At 38.6% G+C, this 21,685-nt stretch overlaps 1 protein-coding gene across 4 annotated transcripts in view; it reads left to right on the top strand.

Annotated features, from left to right (window-relative positions):
• The window catches only part of TMEM132D (transmembrane protein 132D), a 260,652-nt gene that overhangs the window by 50,507 nt on the left and 188,460 nt on the right, over positions 1-21,685 (top strand). For 3 of the 4 annotated variants that reach the window (XR_003552763.2, XR_003552764.2, XM_005233310.3), the window contains exon 2: positions 5,191-6,079. The exons of the other annotated variant lie outside the window; for it this stretch is intronic. Coding sequence is in view for 1 of the 3 variants with exons in the window: in XM_005233310.3 (XP_005233367.2) it covers positions 5,191-6,079 (889 nt within the window). In the remaining 2 variants the exon portion in view is untranslated. The remainder of the gene's footprint in view (positions 1-5,190; positions 6,080-21,685) is intronic. 4 annotated transcript variants of the gene reach the window in all.

Here is a 21,685-nt window from a genome sequence, read left to right as displayed (position 1 = left end):
CGTTAGTTTCTCGATCTGGAAATAGATCATGCTTCCAAATTTATTCTTTTTTTCCCTAGAGATTTTGGCTAAAAATATTGCAATGCATAACAGAGCTGGGAGAGCTAAAGAGTTCAAAAGGTCCAAGGAGATCAGCTGAAACTAACTAAAAAGGTCAAATTTCTGGCCAGGCTGAAAAGAACCACTTATCTCAATCCCCAAGATACAGCAACAAACTTCATCTATCACACTACCAGTCTAAGCTTGCAGCTGGTAAGGCAATTATCCGAAGAAGTTGTTCCCTTCAATCTACAAGAAAAAGGCAACTTTTTTTTTTTTTAATAGTAGCATTATCTAATTGATTGTAAGAGTGTTTTATTTCTCATGAATGCTGGTGATTGTGGATTGAATAGTTTTAAAAATAAAGTAACTGTTAGGACAGTGAAGGCCCTAGTATCTGGCAATATAGAATGAATTTAGTGGTCTGGCAGATTTCTTCAGTTTTCTGAAGCCATGGTCAATGACTTTACAGTAAAACTGGGCTGTGAATAGTGCTTTTTGTTATTGACTGAGAGCTGTTGTTACACAACATTAAAAGAAATAAAGATTTAAGTTTTTTACCCAGTCTGCAGTACAAAATTAGGAGCCTAATGAGGAAAGCAGTATGACCTTTAGGAAGGTAGATGCAGCATGTTTACAGTGTCACATTCAGGGATATATCATGTGCGCTAGCGTTGGGTGTGTGGAGGGAGACTGAATGTGCTGCCTTTTCCTAGGACTTTTTCCCCCCCCCCCCCCAAATTCACTGACCTGCAAAGAATTTGCTTTTTCTATCCATGACAAGTATTTTTAAAGGTGTCAGTCAGGGAAGATTTGCTAAAGAGAAAGGAAAGAAAACCACCCTCATACAGCACCCTTTCCCAGGTAGCCACTGATTGAAATCCTCAACAAACCGTTCACAGCAGAAGAGGTCAAATACAGATGTAGTTTTAAAGGATTGAGAAATAGTAGCTCCTGGCATAAGCACAGCATCATAATTAGATTTTATTGGTTTGCTTCAAACTGTTTGGGACATCTCCTGAATCCTGTTAACGCCACTCTGCAGTTGGAGTAGTTACTTTTGGCCAGACCTTGCAGTGGAGCAGCCTACTCCAGCTGAGGGTCAGCCCCTTGAGATTCAGTAGCTAGGTGAGGCATCGCTTGCTGTGGTCCTCTGGAAAAATCTGGTTTTTTCCTCTGCAGTGTCTCAGCTTAAGATAAAATGATTTTGCAGCTTGCTACAAGTGATCAGTTAAAAGTTGAGCAGATCTCTATGGATCATAGGGATCTGTCCTTATACGGATAGATTAAATTCCTCAATGCTTGGTTTAGTCTGGTACCAACCACTGCTTTTGTATTGACACAGAGTATGACGCGCTCTGTGCCATACATCCACACAGAGAACAAGTAAGGCCTAGTTAATGTACTGTATTCTTGCACTTAGTTATTCTGCTGCCAAGTTCCCCATGTAGACAAGCCTTCAGGTTTATAGTGGTAAACTGCAGTTCCTGAATTGAACGGTCTATTTTTTTTTTATTGATGTTGTTTCCTTAACAGCGCTTAAGTTACCTATCTTTTATTTTGTTTGACATCCTAAAACAGAGAATCACTGTGTGATTATTGTCTTATTTATTCAGGTGGCTTATTCCTGGGGAATTTTGATTATTATAGTATAGATCTTATGTAATATTTAGGGTAGGTACACATCTTCAGAGCTCCACTTTTATGCTGGGTTTCACCCAATAACACATAAAATTGTAATCTTCTGCAATTCTGCATTTATAAAAACATACATAATTTGTACGAAAACAGTCATGGTTGCAATTAAGGATGCTGATAGTTTTTGGTTTTAGTTTCCTATCCTTCAGAATCGTTAATAAACTTTTATGGTCGAAATCCAGATAGTACTGCAGAGCTCAGTGTAGTTTTTGAGAACTGTTTTCTGTTTGTGCTGATTATAACTCTCCCCAGATAAAAGTCTAAAATTGTTTGATTTTTTTGGCCTTTGGCTGTTTGGAAAGCTGCTGTCAGCTTCCAGCATAAGCCAATTTATATTCAGTGCACATCGACAGCTTGATGATAGGAGGAAGTGCAACAGTGATCAGACCAGTTTGCCATTGCCCCAAAATTTCAAAACCAATGGACCACGCTCTATCTGGTGAGATTGTTTCCTTTTTTTAATAGGCATTTCACCTTCAGGGTTTTTTCATTTGTGTTGCTTTCTTATTCCAAAGAGTCATTGATCTAGAAACTCTGAGGAATGTTGTCCTGTGGAGATGGGGAAAACATATGGAAGATTTTTAATCCCTTAGATAATTAAACACTAAAATAAATGATTAAAAAAATATTAGTGAAACACTTTTAGTTTTAATATAAAAATAATGTACTTCTCCCTGTGGAATGCAAGGGAGGGAGCTGTAATCAAAAGAAGGGAAATAAAAAATTGAATACCTTGAGCTTTTTTCCCACTGTCTGAGTTGCCTTCTTGATGCCTCACTGTGTTTAATGGTGCTTTGCCAAGCTGTTGGGAGGTGTATAAAATGAGTGTGGAATTTATAAATGGGACATTAAATGGAAGAACACTGTTATGGGCTGGATAATCTGAGGAGTACAAAGCAGAACAGATTTTGCCTTAGGGCTGGACAGGAGAGATGGATCCTTGCAACTCTTAAGTACTAGCAAAGCCATTTAGAGTTGTTAGAAATCTCTATTAGAGGATTATCTAGAAAAATGTTTTCAAAAACTTCATCTGCTATCAGTGAACATCTGGAGAGAGAGTGGGAGTTGAATGCTGAAAAGACCAAGACTAAAATAGAGGGTTTTTTTAATTCAGAGTCTCCGCGGTTTACTCTTGATTAAAAACAAGCAGAAAAGCCTTGTGTGTGACTTCCTCTAAAATAAAACAAGATCTAAGCTGAGTTTTTCAGCTTTAGGGATCAGGGGACTTCAGCCTTTTATTGCTGTTGCAGTTTACAGTCCCATATGATAATGTGTGCTGAGGCCATTTTCCCAATTCTTCAGATGGAACTTATTTCAAATTCTAGTTGGGGTTTAAGAGTTGACATTACTTTAATTTTTTTAAAAGTAAGGGTTTATTTTGATCGTTGGGAGAGGAATTTCATTTTTTCAAGATTGAGAGAAAGATATCCAAAACTGTGAAACTCTTCTCTGCAATCTTTTCTTCCTGACCCCTTTCATTCTAAGAATTGTGCCTTCTGCCTTACAGCTGAATGATATCCACCCTTATCTGGGGTTTGTTTGTGTTTGTTGTGTTGTTGTTGGTTTTTTTTTTGGGGGTGTGTGTGTGTGTTATATTTTTTGGTTTAGTTTGTTTTTTTTTTTTTTTTTGTGGTTGTCCCCCCCCCTTTTAATAGCAAGCTGATTTTGCTTTTTCCGTATAGAAAATTCTTTGCTCCAGTTTTCTGATTTGTTGGTTTGCATGACATTAATGCCTGAAGACCTTAACTAAGATGACAGCCTCGTTATTGTCGTTGGTGCTCTTATATAGACAGTAAGATGAGTCTGTTGAATTTGCAGTCTACACAGATCAAGGGTGAGGGGAGAGAAATAGTTGGACAGAGAACAGCAGCACAGCATAAGCAACTTGTCTGAGATTGGGCAGAGTCTGCGGCAGAGTGAGATCTCCTGCTTTAACTGCATTGTTGTGGAGGTGCCATGATTCATGTGCTGGTTATGGGTAGCATTGGTGTGGCTTCCTCTCCTGCAAAGGTGAACTCCCCTTTCAGGTTGTGCAGGCTCTAGGTAGAAAAGATGGTTTATTGCTGAGAGGCATTTTCCAGATTTGTTTTTGGTGAATGCTTGCAGTCTGAAACCAGAGGTTTCTAGGAACTAACAATATCTTCCCATAGAATTTGAAGGTAACAAGCCTCTTCTGTTCTAGTACTTGCGATGAATTGCAGTGAATAAGTGGTAGATTGGTGTTTAGCAGTAACTGACATCAGTTAGGCTGGTACTTGATGAACAAATAAATATTTAAGTCAGATGCCAAACAAAAAATAAGGACAAATTAAACATTTGTGGACTAGAGCTTGGGAAACTGGGTTGCTTTTGAAAATTCTGTCTGTAGTTACCCTTTGTCACTCTTCTGAATAAGGGTAAGGATTTGAATTTGCTATGGAAAAAAAATGCAGTTTATTTTACAATTAGGGTGTTAGGGTGTGAAGACATAAGCACGAAGGTCCAACATTCAAATGGGAAAGGTCATACTGTATTTGCATCTGTATTTTTTACCAGTGTATGTTTTTACTTTTTGGGAGTGACAGTTCCTAGAAAGGAAGGAGAGCTTATTCTTTAATATGATACGTTGCCTTAGATAATTGCTTGATGGCACAGTTAAAATAGGTATCTTGCAGTGAGAAGCTCAGTGTCACTGAAAATGTTCCTTCAGTGTGCAGTGATGTACAGCCTACAGATAATGCAGTTGTATTAAGGAACAATGTAGGGTTAGGTAGGCAACAACAACAGTGGAGCGAATCCTGATAGTTATTTACAGAAAAAACCCTGCTTTTCATAGATAAAGTGAATAGAGGGGACTATAAATTGGATGCAAATAAAGCTTCTTTTGAAATCCTCTAGTACCAGAGTGTTGCAAGGAGCTTTTGTATAAATGGTTATTGTGCTAACTGTTCTTAAAGTGAAATTCAGCCTTTAGCAGTAAAGCACCTAAAGTCCATCTATTGCTTGAGTGCTGAAAAGAAGGCTGAAGCAAACTCTTAAGTATTCCATGCGCAGCATTTGATGATGTAAAATCACTGCATTGGTTTCTTGTACAGGTACAACTTACTTCAGTATTCAGATTCCTTTTTTAAATGTGCCTGTGCAGTGATCTTATGTTGCAGAGGCTGACTCAGTAATTTTCCTCTCCAATAATAAACATCTATTGCAAGTGAACGTGCGACCTTTGACATGGGCAAACCTACAAAAGCTACCTCTTTTACTCTAGCTGCCATGTAAGAACATATAATAACCTAGTGTTTTCCAAGCTAACTAAATCATCATCTACCTAGGCTACTTCTGCATGCATTGATGATGCTTACTGTTGCCACTAATACCAGCTGCAGCACTGTCAATCCCTTCAAATAAAGCCTGCGAAATTATGTCACAGTATGACTTGAAGATCTGATGTTTTAAACTCTCCTTTCCTTTCAACAGTGACGGAGAGTCGAGGGATCCTGGAGAGTATACAGAGATTTTCTTTACTGCCAACTTACTTGCCTGTGACCTATCGTATCCACAATGCAGATGTTTCCTTCTTTCTTAAGGAAGCTAATCAGGATATTATGAGGAATTCTAGCTTGCAGTCCCGAGTGGAATCCTTTCTGATCTACAAATCCAAGAGACCACCTGTGCTAAATGCCAGCTATGGACCTTTTTCCATTGAACAAGTAGTGCCCCAGGACTTAATGTGGGCTTCAAATCCATTTGGATCTACTAACAAGTTCTCCTTTAATTGGAAACTTAAGGCCTTCATAATGAATGACAAAATTTACCCAAGCAAGCCCAAAGTCCAGGTCCTATTCTACATTGTGGGCAGGGACTGGGATGACTATAACACCATGGAACAGCTGCCCTGCCTGCGGGTGTTTGCCTTCAGAGAGACACGGGAAGTCAGAGGCAGCTGCAGATTGCAAGGAGATCTGGGGTTGTGTGTGGCAGAGCTGGAGCTCCTGCCAAGCTGGTTTAACCCCCCCACGGTTGTTGCTGGCCGTAAGAAATCAATGAATCAGTCTGAAGGGAGCCCTGTGGAACTTTACTATGCCATACAGCCGGGACATGAGAAAGGGGAATGTACAAAGGAGGATGTAAGGAAAAGTAATGGGATCCAACCAGGGCACAATGACATTGATGAGTCAGGACCTCCCTTGCAGAGGATTGGAAGTGTTTTTCTTTTCCAGACACGGGCTGGCCCTTCCTTAAGTGAAATGAAATTGGATAATAATATTGCCATCCAGTATGCACCAAAGACTGTCAAGCAAGGTGACATTTTGACTTTCCTTGTATCTGTTGCTAAAAATTCAACAGAAGATCAGTTCACACTGAGGTAAGGCTGTTTTTTATTTCTTCGATACCTTATTCTTTGTTTCTCTACTCTTGGTATAGAAAGTCACTTTCTCATGTCTAATTTGCCCAACAATCCTTCATTGTAGCTCTACAGAAATTGAATAGCAGCTGGTTGTCTTGACGTTTCTCCTCTTGTTCAGTCTAATATTATATGAATTGTCTGAGTTGTGATCTCTGAGTGAGAAAGGCCTTTTCTTGAAGTTGTCCTTTGATTACCACTTAAAAAATTTGGAATAGTAGAGGTTGGACCTACCTATGTGCTAATAGGAGATGACATGTAAAGTCTCCTGAGCTAGAGTTTGCCATGCTCCTAATCTATTATTGAACTTATGTTAAAATTAGCAAAGCTCAAGTCCTGGGATGTGAGCAAGAATTAGGCATCTAAGTAGGATTTATATGCTTAAACCTCTTTCCCCAACTTATTGTAAGCCTGGTTCTGTTTTACAGTATGTTTGATGTTCCTAAGTATTATTGCTATACCAAAACAGTTTCTGAAAATGAAAAATACCTGAGGGGGGTGGTGGTGGTGGTGGTGATTTGAATGTAATGTCAAGTGCTGTATTGGTTTACTTTGCTTTCTGAGCATTGGGGTATTAGAGTGGGAAGCTCACTATGACCACCAGTATTAATACAAGGAAGAACAGCAAAGACTATCAGGCTGTACTGTGGCTGAGAGCAATGTGCATTGCGTGCAAGTGAGGCTGTCCAGTTGTCTTTTTAAGTTTGCCCTTCCATGTTGCAGCTCCGTAAACTAAGGTGGTGTGGCTGACATATGGAAAATTGTTGTGTGTAGAACTGATTTCATTTTTATCCCTTACCAATGACTCATGTAATCTTTTTTAGAACTGGAGGTAACTGTTGTAATCTCGCTTCTGAGATTGACTAACCTGTCCTCAGTCTTTGTCCTAGAAATGGCCATTGGTGCCAAAGCCCACAAAGGCTCACAAAACTTACTTGCCAAAAGAGGAGGTGCATGATAGCAGGGAGCGGTGAACTCCCTGCTGTTACAAATGTCACAGGTGCACCATATCTAACAGCTGCTGCTGAGCACTAGAGATGCTTGGTACCTTCAGGTAAGAAATTGTATCCTACTCTGACTTGAGACAAAATACACTTTCCTTTCTCTGGTGGTTATGCACCTCAGACTCCAAAAACGTCTCCAAGATATATTTCAGGGCTCAATTATTAAAATGGCACAAAGCTATAAATGCTATATTGTTGAACTTATATGTATACCGCATAGTGGAGTAAGGAGTAAGTCAGATTTGACTCCACTGACCTAAGTAGTAAGGGCTCGAACTAGTAATTCTCATGATTTATTTATTCCTGCCCCCCCCACTGCCACCCCCTGCCTTTTTTCCATTGCAAGTGTGTAATTTATAAAATGAATTACCACAGCACTTAGATGCTGTCTCAAGGACAGTTATTTCTTCTTCATCTGGTAGAGGGCAAACATCAGTAGGCTATGTACACTCCTTATCATATCAGGTTTTCATTTTCTGAGTCAATCTGCCTAACATTTAAGTAATTTCCTGAGTGACTAATTTCAAGATGACAGAGTTCCTCATAGTAAGCATTCAGGGATGCCTGTCTTTATGAATTTAAAGAGATATTACTTCAGACATGCATGGAAACTTCTACTACATATGAAAATTGGTTTAAAAATAAACATTAAAACCCTTTTCTATCTAAGAGAGAATTAAGGTAAAAATAATTCATTGTTTTTAATTTGTGAATGCAGGGTTGTAGAAATCTGACTTCAAAGCATATATATTTCTGTGAGCTGTGATCAGTTTAAAGTAGAGCTAGTTATAATCATGATAATTATATGTAGGTCTGTAAAATTTTCAAAAATCTTGCTTTGTTTAAATTAGGATGAAAACTGAACACCTGGACTTTTAAATGAATGCTTCTAAATTTAATTTTCTGGAACAAAAAGAAATGATGTGTTTATATTTTAGCTCTTCATTTTGAGATCTAAGGTATCATAAACCACAAAAAAACCTAAATGTAGATAGCAAATATCAGTTCAAAATGAAAAATGTGGTGTTTTCTTCTTCAAAAACATCAATTTGCTGTTACCTTTTAAAACCAAACTTCTGTAACAGCTTGCTGTTAATCATGTCGCTTTCATGAGTTTTGATTTCTCTTGACCTACTTTTCTAACAGTAACTGGCCTCAAGACTAATCTGCTACAATATCAGGGTAGTTATAGTATCTATTCTACTGTTCTTCTAAAGCATTATTGCCTGTCTGTCTTTGATCAAACTACATGTCTAAGCTTTTGTTTGGTTGTTTTCTTGGTCAGAACTGTAGTATTTCTGTTCTGCATTAATCCCTCCATGACACGTGCATAGCTAATTTAGTTTTCATTGGTTGCTAAATTATATGTATATTCTGCTGTAAGGGAAAAAGCAACTACCATGTAAGAGCAAAAAATTCAGCTTGATTAAATACTTTGGCTTATATTCTTTATGTTGGCCTCTTCTATAATCCCAGTGTTAAACAAGATGCTAACACCTCTTTCGTGGCCCTCTCTTTGGGAGTAAACTCTTCAGTGCTTTAGATACTGAGGTAGAGTTTGACTGAAATAAGGCCCTGTTTCAGAATTGCATGTCAGTCTAGTATATCCATTATCCATAACTATATGATCTTTAAAGGTTTGTTCCAACCCAAACCATTTTACAGTTCTATGATTACACCATATAGGTTCTCTTTTGACAGGGTCACCTAAGCAAAAGACTGCATGTGTGGTATGCTGCCTGTTCTGATTTCTCAACAGACTCTTCAGCTGGCATTGTGTAAAAGCCATCGGAGAATTTTTTTGTGACCTGATTGAGTTTCAAGTCCCTAAAACTTTAAATTATCTTGGTTTGTAGAGGTACAGACATTGGGTCAGGGTAGACAGAAAGAAACTTCGTCCTGTTAGAACATGTGAGTATGAGGGCATAGGCAGACATATCCTCTCTCCTGTGAGTTGAGATGAAGCAAAAAGGAGCTGAAATGACCCTTTGTATAAATAATCAAGAAAATGATTGATCATAATACATAGGAAAGGATAACAGACCTTGCCCACTGAAACACAAATGTTGAGTCTAAGGAAAAAAACCTGCAGTTTGGGGAGAGGAAGAGCAGTCTCTGGCCTGAGCTGTTAGACAGAGAAGGTCCTTCTGTATTTTCCAAATGATCCCTTTTTCCTGTTTCACCAACTGGTGGCCAGTTTTTGTATTTCTAAATGAGAAAACCTATGCCTGTTATGCAATACAAACTAGGCAGGGAAAATCCAGGATTGCATATTAATCCGACCACATAGCAGGCTTTAGAGCTAAGGGCTATAGAGAAAGTAATGTGTTTCAAGATGACATGATTCACCAGACTGATTTTTCACAGGCCTCTTGAGAAGTGGGACTTCGCTCTAACAAACTCCCAGCTGCTTCCAACTTGGGGGTTCCAAGGCTTGGAAGGGAATCCCAAAGAGTGTAAGGAAAAACTTTTCTAGGTCCTTCATTTGTGAAGTCCATAAATGAATTCTATGGGTATCTGCTGCATCTAGTTAATAAGAGGCTACCATGGTTAGCGCTGCCAGACGTTGTCATATAATGAAGACATCAGATTTTTTTCTTGCAGACGCCAGTTTGGTACCCAATAATCTGTAAGCTTCCAGGGTGACTTTAAGAGAATCAGTTAATCTGCCTCCTTCTCGTTTCCCCTTCTCTGACCTGGCAGTGTGGTGAATAGTGACTACCTCCATGCTGTGTCCTCTGATTGCAGTAGCAGTACTGCTCCTTGGGACAAAGAGGGGTGTGCCGGTGATTGTTGTGCACGTTAATGGCTATTGGTCTTTGTGGTTTCTGCTCCTGTATTGCAGATACCAATAAAGCCACTGTGTGCTGCATCTAGCTGGTCTTTTCTCACTCTCATCTCCTCTCTGATAAAGGGCCCCTTCCCTGCCCCCCCAATATAACTCTTTTCTGAGAAAATTTTATTAATTTTTATTTTGAAACAGTGCCTTATTTTTAAAAGTTCTACCTTGAGTGGCAGCCAGATTTGGAACTGTAGTCATAAAGTGAGGCCAAGGGCTGCTGGCAAAATTCTTTTACCATTGCTTTTGCTCCAGTGGACTGGAAATCATGGCTTGAACAGATGGAAAATGTAGGATATACAGGTCAAAAAAGAAGAAACAGCCTTGAAAAACAACTGAAAGTCAAAAATTGCTCATCACTACTGAATACTTTTTGTTTCAAAACAATTATGTTTAGAGTAAACTCTATCCCCTTTCTAATAGGAAATTGTCTCTGAGGGGAACCTTCTAGAAACTGCTAAATAATAAAATATATAGGGAAAGGTACCTTTTGTTCTTTTTTTCTCATACTGCTGTTCTGTGCAGTGGAAGATTTACAGTGGTGAACATTAAACTGACTGTTTTTAATTTTGTGAAAGAATTGGACTATAAGGTCTAGGTTTTGGTTTTTAATGAACTAAAGAAATTAAAAATACTTGTCTTGACTCTGTATGGGTGTGAGAGTTAGAGGGAAGGAAGGAGATAAAATGTATATGATGGATAAATATGGAATACTGCTGTAAGCATCAGGTTGTAAGATTGGACTGGAACATGGAGCCTTAAGAAGCTGACTGATTTCTCAGCTTAATTCACAGGCTTGCTTCTTCTTTGGTCTTGGCCTTGTCACTTAAGTTCTCTGAAGCCATTTTATCACTGCTAGTATCAACAGTTATTTGAAGATGACATGGTGTACACAAGCAACGAGCAACTGTATCTTCCCAGTGAAGCAGTACTGAATGTCTTTATAAAATAAGTGATTGAGTGTCCTGTGCTTTTATCATATCATCTTCTCTGCTTTTAATGCAAATTAATTATTCATTGCATTCTTTGTAACTGGCCACATGGGAGAGTTGTGTGCAGAGGCACAAATAGTGTGGTATATCCTAGCCCAAAGAAAGCTGCTGTAGAGCCCACAGCCGTGCCTCTGGATCAAGGGAAAACCTGAGAGTCCCTTGACACTGACCAGCCCTGGACAGACAGCCTATGCAGTCCCAGACTGTTTTGTCGTCTTTTCACATGTTGGTGACCAGAGAAGGCTGAAGACTCTCTATCCTTCCCATCAAAAGGTGTTGAAGGATCCCTGAAGTTTTTGGAAAATATTCTAATCTAATTTGTTTTACTGTTTTTCTCCAAATGTAAAGATATGTATACTGGAAACTGACATTTCAGATAAAGATTTCTTTTCAGTTTTTTGCTGAGAATGGAAAACATATAAAGTATTATTTCACGTCAGTCCTTCTAAATGCTTTCAGTAATGAATGCTTCAGCGTTCCTAGCGTTATGCAATTGCAGTTCTTGTTTGCTGCAGTCCCAAATTACTGCTGATTATTAACACTGTGCTGTTACATACATTACAATTAATATACATAGGGATCCCATAGTATTTCAAACGTAGCAACATGAGTTTTTTGATTCTACAGTGTACGTACAGTTCTTCTTTATTAGCATGTTTTGCTTTAAAGTTGATTATATTGATACCTCCTGCTTGCAACCTTTTAAATTTGTTTTCCTAAATCTGGAGGGGAATCAACATGGTAGAGATCTAACTGCCTTGAAGTACATAATGTCAGGCATAAATGCATTCATGAGTGAAAAAAATTTGTAACTCTTTTTTTAAACAGCTATTCAACTTGTAGTTAGTGAATCATGTGTGCTAAATTATATACAGTTATTAACCCTTAAGAACAAAGTTCTGACAGCAACTGATGATTATAGATTCTTTGGTTTTCCAAATCAGATTTATTTTTTTTCCACTTCCTGAAAAATATAGAAAAACATTCTTTTCATTTCTTCACTCAGAAGTGTAGTCCAGGGTACCAGAGTTTACCAGAACATTGGGAAATGTGCTTTTTACGTTGCATCTATCTCTTCTCACATTGTGATGTGGACTTTGGCAGAAACTGACAGTCTGCCATAGCATACCAGTGTTCGATAGGACAGCATCCTGGTGGTACATGGGGAAGCATGCAGGATCTAATGCTGCTCCTATTTAATTGAAGTACATTCTGGTTTTGTTTTTTTTTTTAAGCTACAGTGTAGTTTGTGTTGCTACTGTTCTATGTATTTTCATTTTGAAGAAATCTGGTTGAGCTTCACTAGCATCAAGAAGTGTCCTGATTTTTATACTGTTAAATTGGTCTACATTATCCTAACCTAATAGATTTGGGTTTCACTGTCAAACTCTATCACCAGATTTCTGGAGGAAAGAAGTAAAAAGTAAAATACCATTATTCTTAGGAAATTAGAGAAGGTCATACTGGAAACTTGTAAAACGGATATTGTGAGAAAGGTGAGATATTACATAAACTGTATTTATGATATTTCTGCATTTGTAAATTAAACTTATGGGTCAGAGATACATAGGTACCATTTTTATTAACAATTGAGAGGATTTTTTGGTCTGTCTGTGGTATTTTAATATCTTCTTTCTGATGATAATTGTGAGAATACAGTGACTAGTGTGAAGTTGTGTTAGTGAATAAGCCATGCTCATTGATAACTGGGATTTTTTTTTTTCCTAAAAGGCCCCTAGAGTTTAGATTATGTGAACTTCTTTTACTCGTTGTTTTATTTAAAAATAAATCAATAATAGTGCAGCAAACATGAAAAAGGCTGCATGAATACATGAGGGTAGCAGAGTCAAGATCATTAGCACTCATTTTATACAGCAAGAAAATCTGAACAAGACTGACATTGTATCAAATTGCTTGTGTGCTCTTCTAGTGATGAGCTAAATCAAATTTTATTCCTAGTGCTGAAATAAATCATATTTTAGTAGTAGAAACAATCAGACAATAAGTGGTGATCAGGAAGGTTACCAGCAACACAAAAATCTGTAATGAGATGGGCTTTCCTCTAGACCTTAGATTATGTGGGTATTTCATGGTATCCAAACCCTGAATTCATACCTCTTCTGCCAGATTGAAAAGAATCCTGATCTGCATTTTTCACTTCCTCTGTCTATAGCTTTGGTTTGTTCTGTCACTTAAACATCCCTTTCCACATTCTGTTTTAAACAGCTCCTAAAATCTTCTCCACAACACGCATAACTGACTACTTATTTTATTCTTTTAACCTCCCTTCCTCTTCAAGCTGTTTTTGTGGACTACTTTGCCAATTTAAAACTAAGGAGAGAGGAGGAATTAAAAAAACCACACCACCACACAACCCCCAAAAACCAACAAAACCACAACCTCTGATTCTCTTTAATTACAGCCTCTAAATTTCAGCTGTTCCACTGCTCAGTCTTAATGTAAAAATGAATTTAACATTTTCCCTGAGTTCTTTGTCCTTGCAAAGGACGTATTTCCAGAGATGTTACCATGTTATCATAGGCAAAAGGACGTTTCTTTTGGCCATATGACAGTAGCAGATCAGGAAGTCTATATCTGATTTTAACAACTTCTAGAATCCATGTGTCTTATATTGGTGGCTGAATATGACTCTGATTTTTAGAAGGCATAAAAAAGTGCATTTAAGGTAACTTCAGGAGATGTGATCTTTCTTCCCTCTTCTTGCCTCTTTCCCTAGACAAAGTTTGTTAAAATGTATTTTGCAAAATGTAAAGAATGACCAAAAGACAGCTTTTGGTACTAAGGAAATCTGAAAACTTAGAATGTGTCTAATCCTTTTTGGGGTGGAAAGAGGATAAAAGATAAAGCATTCTGAGCCTTTTTTTACGTGGACTAGAAGCAAAGTGACTGTTTAGGAAAGGTAACGGTGCCTGACACTATTTAACAGTACCTTGAGATTTTAAACAGCAAGTTTACAGTATCGTCAAGTTTTTCAGGCCTTGTAGCTTGGTTTGCCCTTTTTGTAAAGGTGGCCTTTAACCAAGTAAGTCTCTTGGTGATCCCCTGGGCTGACACTTCATTGGCATTTGTATTCGGACAGATTGTATTCAGTGGCATAAAATAGATAAGTGACATGTTGAAGAAAGTGGGTGTTACGTACCGGCGCCTAAGATGACAGTCTTGTATCTTTATTGTTTCATCGTAATAAATGTTATATTCTAATATAAGCTTGTGCAGTGATGGCCTTTCTAAAGTAGTGCTACGGTGAAATCACACCTATGCTACTGGCTGGTAAATTTTTTTCTTCTTGTCGTGTTTGGTGTGCTGTACAGCTATGAATTAACTTTCACAGCCTGTTTGTAAGGTAGTCAAGCAAATACAATTTTCCCCATCTGGCTTTGTTTTGTTTGGGTTTTGGTTTGTTGAGGGTTTGGGTTTTTTTGTTTGTTTTTTTTTTTTTTTTTTTTTTTTTAGTGTGTGTGTGTGTGGTTTTTGTGTTGTTGGTGGGTTTTTTTACAAGTGGGGAGATTTGAGATACTACATTTCTGGAATCAATGTCTTTGAGTTTTATTTCCTTCCCGTAGAACTTGTCAGTTCTCAATGGAGAAAACATTAGAGACTCCTTTGTGGTAAGAAATGAAACAATATAAAAGAAGGCTGTCAGGTCTGTGTTAGATAAATGGAAGACAGATGGTAAATATGATTGGCGCTGACAAGGTGTGAGCTGCCTTGTTTGCAGGTGCTGCTCCTGTCATCCATCACACTTTCACTTAATAGTGGGAGATGTCACTGTGATGTACTTAAATCCCCAACTGTCTGATAAAGTGAAGCCAACAGGAAGAAGGGTTTGGGTGAAGGCATTATACTGGGAGCAGTGTGACTTCTAAGGTGTGTTAACACAGATAAAGAAGCATCAAACATTGTGTTTTGAGATAACACACAGACTGTTTTGCTGTGCACACACTCCCCCTAATGCTGTTTGATCTGTGCAAGGATTTCTTGTTGTTTTATTAGGAACGGGGTGTTACACATCTAACACCCATGCTTCCTCTGAGCTTGAGGCCAGGGACAGCCCTCGCAACGGGTCAGTGCCCATTTGCCTCCCATTTCATTAAGAGTTAAAATAGTTTCATGCTGTTGTTCTGGGACAGGGAAACATGCTCCCTGAGAAAGTTCAGAGGCTGTCACAATGCTCTGTTCATGTCTGCTTTTGGATGTCTATTACTAAAGCAAGGCCTGTGCAAAACCCAATGAAAGTTTTCTTTCTAGCTCTGATGTGCCCCAGCCAGTACATGGAGTCACACAGTGGCAAAAAGTTATAGAAGTATTTTACCAGCCTTTCAACTGTCTGTCAAGAACCCCTCTGCCAGGTCTGGTTGTTGTGATGAACATGTCCATTCCAGTTTATTGTACTTTCCTAGTTATTACCAACAAGTTTAGGAACTGGATGTTGGGTCTGTGTCGCATGCAGGTCCAAAACTGGAGCGAGGTGGTTCTTAGATTCTCAGGAACAGAATTAAGACTCAAAATAGAAGCAAGAGCCAAGGAACTTTATTTGCCTGACAGCAGGTTTGCAAATGCAAAGGAGAAAGCAAGAGATAAAGAGAGAGAAGAAGGAAAGAATGAAAGAGTTCACAGCAATAGCTACCACCCTGGAGCTGTGGTATTCCGAAAGTCTGATTCATTTCCAAGTCTGGTGGGGGAACGTTCGGTCTGATGTTCGTTGGTTCCATTCTTTTATAGGCTTGTCATGAGCTGTTCTGCTTAACTACACTTTCCACCTGGCAGTGATGTGCATGCCCAATGCCGTCGGGTGGTCCTTGAGGGTCTCCAGGCCCCTCAATCCTCTTGACCCCAGGCCCAGGTGCATGCACAAGAGTTTGGTTATGTTTCTCAGGATTAGTTCCCCCTGTTGCTTCATGGTGTCAGTCAGTGGGTTTCCTACCTTAGCAATGTTGAGATATACCTCTGCTGTGGCAATGGTGGGAGTTTCCTGCCATAGCAATGTTGAGATATACCTCTGCTGTGGCAATGGTGGGAGTTTCCTGCCATAGCAATGTTGAGACAAACGTCTGCCGTGGAAATGGTGGTTCTCACTGACACAGTCTCTTCCAGTCTGATATGCTCTTCCTGTATTCTTGTTGATGCGCAGTTATGTATATCTTTACATAAAACTATCTGACTATTGCTCTCTTTTCATCTTAATCTTGGTGGCCAAATGTTCTGTATAGAACAATCTTGTAAAACTTTGTTTGGGTCAGTGAGCTTCCTTTCTCTTCCCCTAATATTCAAGCAAAAAATGAAATTCCATCCAGGTAAGGTTTTCTTCTATTTTCAATGTACTTTAAAAAATAAAAGTAAAGTGGATTGAGGAATAAAAGGCATTGGAGGGGAAGTAACTTCTTTAGTTTCAAATTACTGAATTATTTTGTCTTTTCACGATGTTGCATTCACATTTTTTCAAGGTACCAGTTAATCTAGAATGAGCACACTCATATGAAATGCATTAGGCAATCTCAAAAGGATATTTTTTATCACAAAGAAATGTAACAGTAGTCTCCCATTTCTAATGGCAAATCTGAGCCCTTTTAAATTTTTTAAATGTACCACTTCTCTTAAAGAAACAGATCTGACACATCCTTGTTAAACCTATGTAACACCATGGTATATTTTAATAAATTGTCTCATTACTCTATCAAATTCCATCTATTCATGTATATCAACTTGGCAAATAATAGATCTGTCATGTCTGCAAAAATCATAAAGTCCACCCATCTCTTCTGGCTCATTGTTAAGATACAGTACGTGAGTGAATCCTCAGCCTTGCTCTGCCAGGAACAGTGGCAAAAATCAAACAGAAGTGATTACAATTTGAAACTAGGATTATTTGCGTAACATATCCTCTATAGTTCTTTCCTGTTAGCCGTGTTGGATTTGGGATGCTCACCTCTCCAAACATCCTGCATGCTGCCCAGAGATCCTCTGCCAACAAGCTCTTCTTCAACCAGATTGATGTGGAGTTTTAAGCTGGTACAGCAGTGCAGTCCCAAAGCACTGTTTCCTCTGCTGGTGTTCACCCCCAGGGTCTTAGGGAGCTGGGGACAATCTTGTGCTGGCAGATCTCAAGTAGAGATGTTTCATTTCAATGTGCCTGCTCTGCTCCCTTGGGGACTGCTTCCTCTTCCTTCTCCTCCTGTTTCCACAGCATCAGTCACTTTTCAGATCAGTTTTCTCTCCCTTTTCCTTGTGGCTGTGTTGCCAGTTGTAAGGCAAGCAGTATCACTAAGATGTCTTCCTGTTCTACTATTCCTGCCACAACCACTGCTGGGAAGGATGCCTTCATCAGTTCTTGATGTTAACTATTTTCAGACCAATGATATCTATGTTTTCTCCCAGAGCTTATTTATACAGTTTTATCATTGCTACTATTGTTCCTTTGTGTTTTCAAGCTTTGTCAAACGTTACAACTGAGGCAACTGCCTTTCCCGTCCATAGAGTTGTTTTATTTCCCTTTGTAATAATGTGACTAGTTCCTAGGTCTTCTGATGAAAAATTAAACAGCAGAACAAAAATTCAATTTTCATATAAAAAAAAAAAGGCAGAAAATGTAGATCTGCCCTATCCCAACCCCCCACCCCTCATCAGTGTTTTGGCATCTGAAAATCTGACATCTTTAGCTGAAAATTGCTAAACCCTGGACTTGTCACCAGCTTGTTTCTGCTTTTCCATATTCAGCAAAGCCTTACTTAATAAAAAGCTATTTTTTTGTAGGAAAATGCCCTCTACCTTTCTTTCTTGCCATGTGGCTCTACTGGATCCTCTGAAGCCCTTATCTCATTCTTACTGCTAGCATAGCCAGAACACCGTTCTGTGCAGGAGAGTGCTGCCAACCTGAGCACAACTTTCTCTTTAAGTTGGTTCATGCACTGGCAAGAATTTCTGCCTCCTAGTCCTGCATGGAGCCCATCCTGTTGTCATGTTTACAGTCCTAAACAGTATTTTGCTTCACAGCATCGTATCCTGAAGCCTACAGTGAATCCAGTCTGGCTCATTGACAGCATCTCTTACAGTGTAGTTGCTTTGTACTTGCTTTGTGCCCCTCATTCCTATTTACATTTCAATCGTAATAGGGGCTGGGGCCTATTGCTCTGCTACGTGTTTCCCATACCTTTTTTTTTCTGGGCTGCTGCATCAAGACCCACTTCCCATGGCATGGAAATCCTATGAGAATGGAGGCGAGTAGAGCTACTGTCTATGATGGCAGATTTATTTGACTCTATCACAAAGAATATCAATAGTAATAGCCTACAGTAGATGCTCCATTGCACAAAATAATTGATCTGAAGTGTGTTATAGTTGATATAATCTGATCTAAATCTGTAATAGTTAATTTAAAAGTATGACAGTAAACAGTGGTTGTCAACACAGGAGGTATTGCCTTTAAGTTATTAAAAACTGTACAACCTGAGACAAGGTAACTAGTATCATTGCCCAAATTGATAATATTATTGAACACTTAGTGCAGCATATACTCCGCTGTTAAGCTTGAGAAGCTTTATTATTGAAACATACAGTTAGCGATATACATGTGTATATATATTTAATAGCACTGAGTACAGCGTTATTGTCAATATTGAGTTTGATTTTAGTATTTTGATAGAAGTTGACATATTTGGAGCCTGTGTCCAAATCTTGAGTATAATTTTGTTTGCACTAGTTATTTTTTTAAAAATGCTCTTTGATGAGTAAAAACTTCTACAAACTCTCATGTTCCTCAAAAACAAAGGGGCAATTATTCCCATCATCTAACAAAGACAATGCAGTGGATTTGGTACCGTACAGGCTGTACTGGGCAGAAAACCTCAGCCTGAGCAAATTCCATCTTCTGTTGCATATAAGTCAGAGGATCTAGCTCCCAAAATACTGTGTAGCTACTTCAGTGGTTCTCTGTGATTTATCTATGTGGTTATGCTTTTATCTGATGTAAGGAGAAAACATGTCTTTGCCTAAGCAGTGTAGGGAAACTTCATTTTCCTACTTATTTTTAGTTGTGGTCTCCCCATTACTTTCTATTTTTAGTTGTGGTCTCCCCATTACTTTCTCAGCTGTGTCCTGTGAACTTTGGTGCAGCATGCTTTGTAAAGGCTTGTCAACAAAAAGTATCTCTACGAAGCTTCGGATCTAATACCTGAAAGCTCTGAAGTGTTTGAGTTTAAGGATTGTCATTTTGAGAAATTGCCTATGTTAAGTATTCATTACTCAAGCTAACAGATACTGAAAATGGCCTTAAGTCACCTGATGGGTTTTTCCTTGCTTGCTTGCTTTGTTTATTATTTTATTTAAGGGATAGGATTGCTTGCCTCTAGTTTTTGAACTTGCATCTATGAAGGCTTTTTTTTCTGCAACTCGAAATGCTAATTGACTTTGATTTATCAATGTAAAATAATGAAAAAAAAAATCTGTTAAAATACCCTTTCTAAAATGTGCCTGTGATCTAGATTTTGCAGAGACAGTAATTTCTTTGCCAGTCTGTAGGTTGGAGCAATCTGTAAAACCTGAAAGAAAAATGTCAGTCGCCACCAGCTAAAGCAATTGTTTGTGGACAAATTCAAACCCAGGAGGGGAAAGTAAATTTTCAACATTACCGCTGTAGTTCAGAGAGGTGTTTAAGTAGGCCTTCTACAGCTTAAATGGAAGGAGGAGGGAGATGAGCTATATGTGTGTGCATTGCTAAGAGAGAAAGGATCTACGATGAAGAGAATAAACATGAGCTGCTGGAAGGAAGACTATACACTTGTAACAGTTTCAGCAGAAGCAGCTATTGTATTTGCCTCTTTCTTATATCCTGGCTCCCTCTGACTAAAATACCTCCTTGTCATAATACTGACTCCACTCCAGCATCATTTCCAGCTCTAACACAGATGCTGGAGAAGCAGAAAGCCCTTTTCTCCAACCATTCAAGCATGCAGAGAAGTGCCACATTCAGCACTACAAGGGTGATATTCTGAGGACCAAGGTGAGCTGGAGAGGAGGGAGAAGGAAGAAACAAAGACAGGATGATCAACCTCCACACCACAGTCAGTGGGTGCGTTACAGTGGAAGGCTTTTTCCAGTGACAGTCTGAAAAGACTGTAACCAGTGCAATTTCTGATATTTTTCAGAAACAGATTAATTTCAAAGAAGTGCTGTTCACAGGAGTTGTAGAAGGTTTGCAATAGCATAATGTTTTGGGAACCCAGCAGTAATTTGGTATGTGTCAGAGTCACCAGCCGAATTCAAAACTGGGTGATGAACCTGCTCCTTACATGGTATAGCAGTGGCCTGAATTCACTAGAAAGCCGGTAGTTTCAGGAGAATAACTTTGTTTGGGAAAGCATATAATAGCACAAGCCAACATGAATGGACTGGTTTTGTTGCACACTTAGAAATTCATGGAAGAAAACTGAGATGACCTGTGCAAGTACCTACATGTACTCCCTAATCAGGTTGTCTGATTTGGAAATGGCACAGGGATGAATCAGGGTGCACAAAATATTAGGGTGAAAGAATTTAAATTACTCCATGCTTTTGAATACTGGCATCGTATTCCCTTTTTATTTTTTTAAGACATTATACAGATAGCCTGATAGGGAACCAGATGCATGAACAACTTTCTGTTTTACTGAAGCATTCAGTATTTTACTTCTTGCTGCCTAAGGAATGGTCAGAGAGTTTTGTATGCTCTGAGCTCTTAAACAGATGACACAGTTGCATAGCTTGTGCTGCTGGAAACGTGTCTAGGAAATCACTGTATTGAACACATCTTGCTCTAGTGATCTGCAATCTCTTAGGCTTTTGGAGACCCTCAACAGTTTTGATGCCCAGTGTGTCAAATGGAGAGCAGGGCTTCCTTGAAACTCATTTGAGACCATACAGATGTTCAGACTTTGCTGATACCTGATAAAGAAACTGAACCATATGATTTCACACATCTGTCATGACTGGAACTTTAATTTAGGACACACAGGATCCTGTACATGTTGGCAAGTTTAATGAAGTCACTGTCATCTTTCCAATATATATTAATAATGAGGAAATAGGAGGAATTTCCTTCATTGTATTATTTTAGTTTCTTGACCCTTCTGATAGAGGGACTATATTAGCTTTGAGTTAAAATTTTCTAAGCCAGATATCTCAGGAGAAATGCTTTATGCATGGCTTTGAAATCTTGTAATAATTAGGTGGATAAAACAATTTGGAATACCTGAAGAATCTCATTGTTTAGATGAACAGGGTTAGACTTTCTTAATCACCTAGAGTTGTTGATACTTTTCAGCTGTGAAGGAAGATAAAAAGTGTTGTTTGTTTGGTAAATAGACTCAAAATGTCAGTTCAGGAATATTTTAAAATAGCAAGCTGTTCACCACAGGCTTGCAAATGGAGGGACTAGGACCTAAATGAGTAAGTTAGTTGGCTGCAGGGAAAGAACTGAAAGAGGAAAAGGAGGAGGGAAGAAAGAAGGGCATTCCCCAAGATAAATTAACTTCTGTGAAATAAGACACTTCTAAATGTATGCTAATGGCCTAAATGTTTCTATATTCAATTAAGTAATAAGTCCCAAGTTGGCAATATCATCCCAAAACATTCATTACTAAGCGAAGGCTCCACTGGGATAGCAGAAGCACCATAATGAACTGATGTGGGCAGTAAGACATGATAATGCCTACTTCAGAGGGAATTACCACTTTCATAA

This window comes from Falco peregrinus, chromosome 2 (assembly GCF_023634155.1).
Source record: "Falco peregrinus isolate bFalPer1 chromosome 2, bFalPer1.pri, whole genome shotgun sequence".
Taxonomy (NCBI): Eukaryota; Metazoa; Chordata; class Aves; order Falconiformes; family Falconidae; genus Falco; species Falco peregrinus.
The sequence above is the reverse complement of the archived record's forward strand: the minus strand, read 5'-3'. Positions and strand labels throughout refer to the sequence as shown.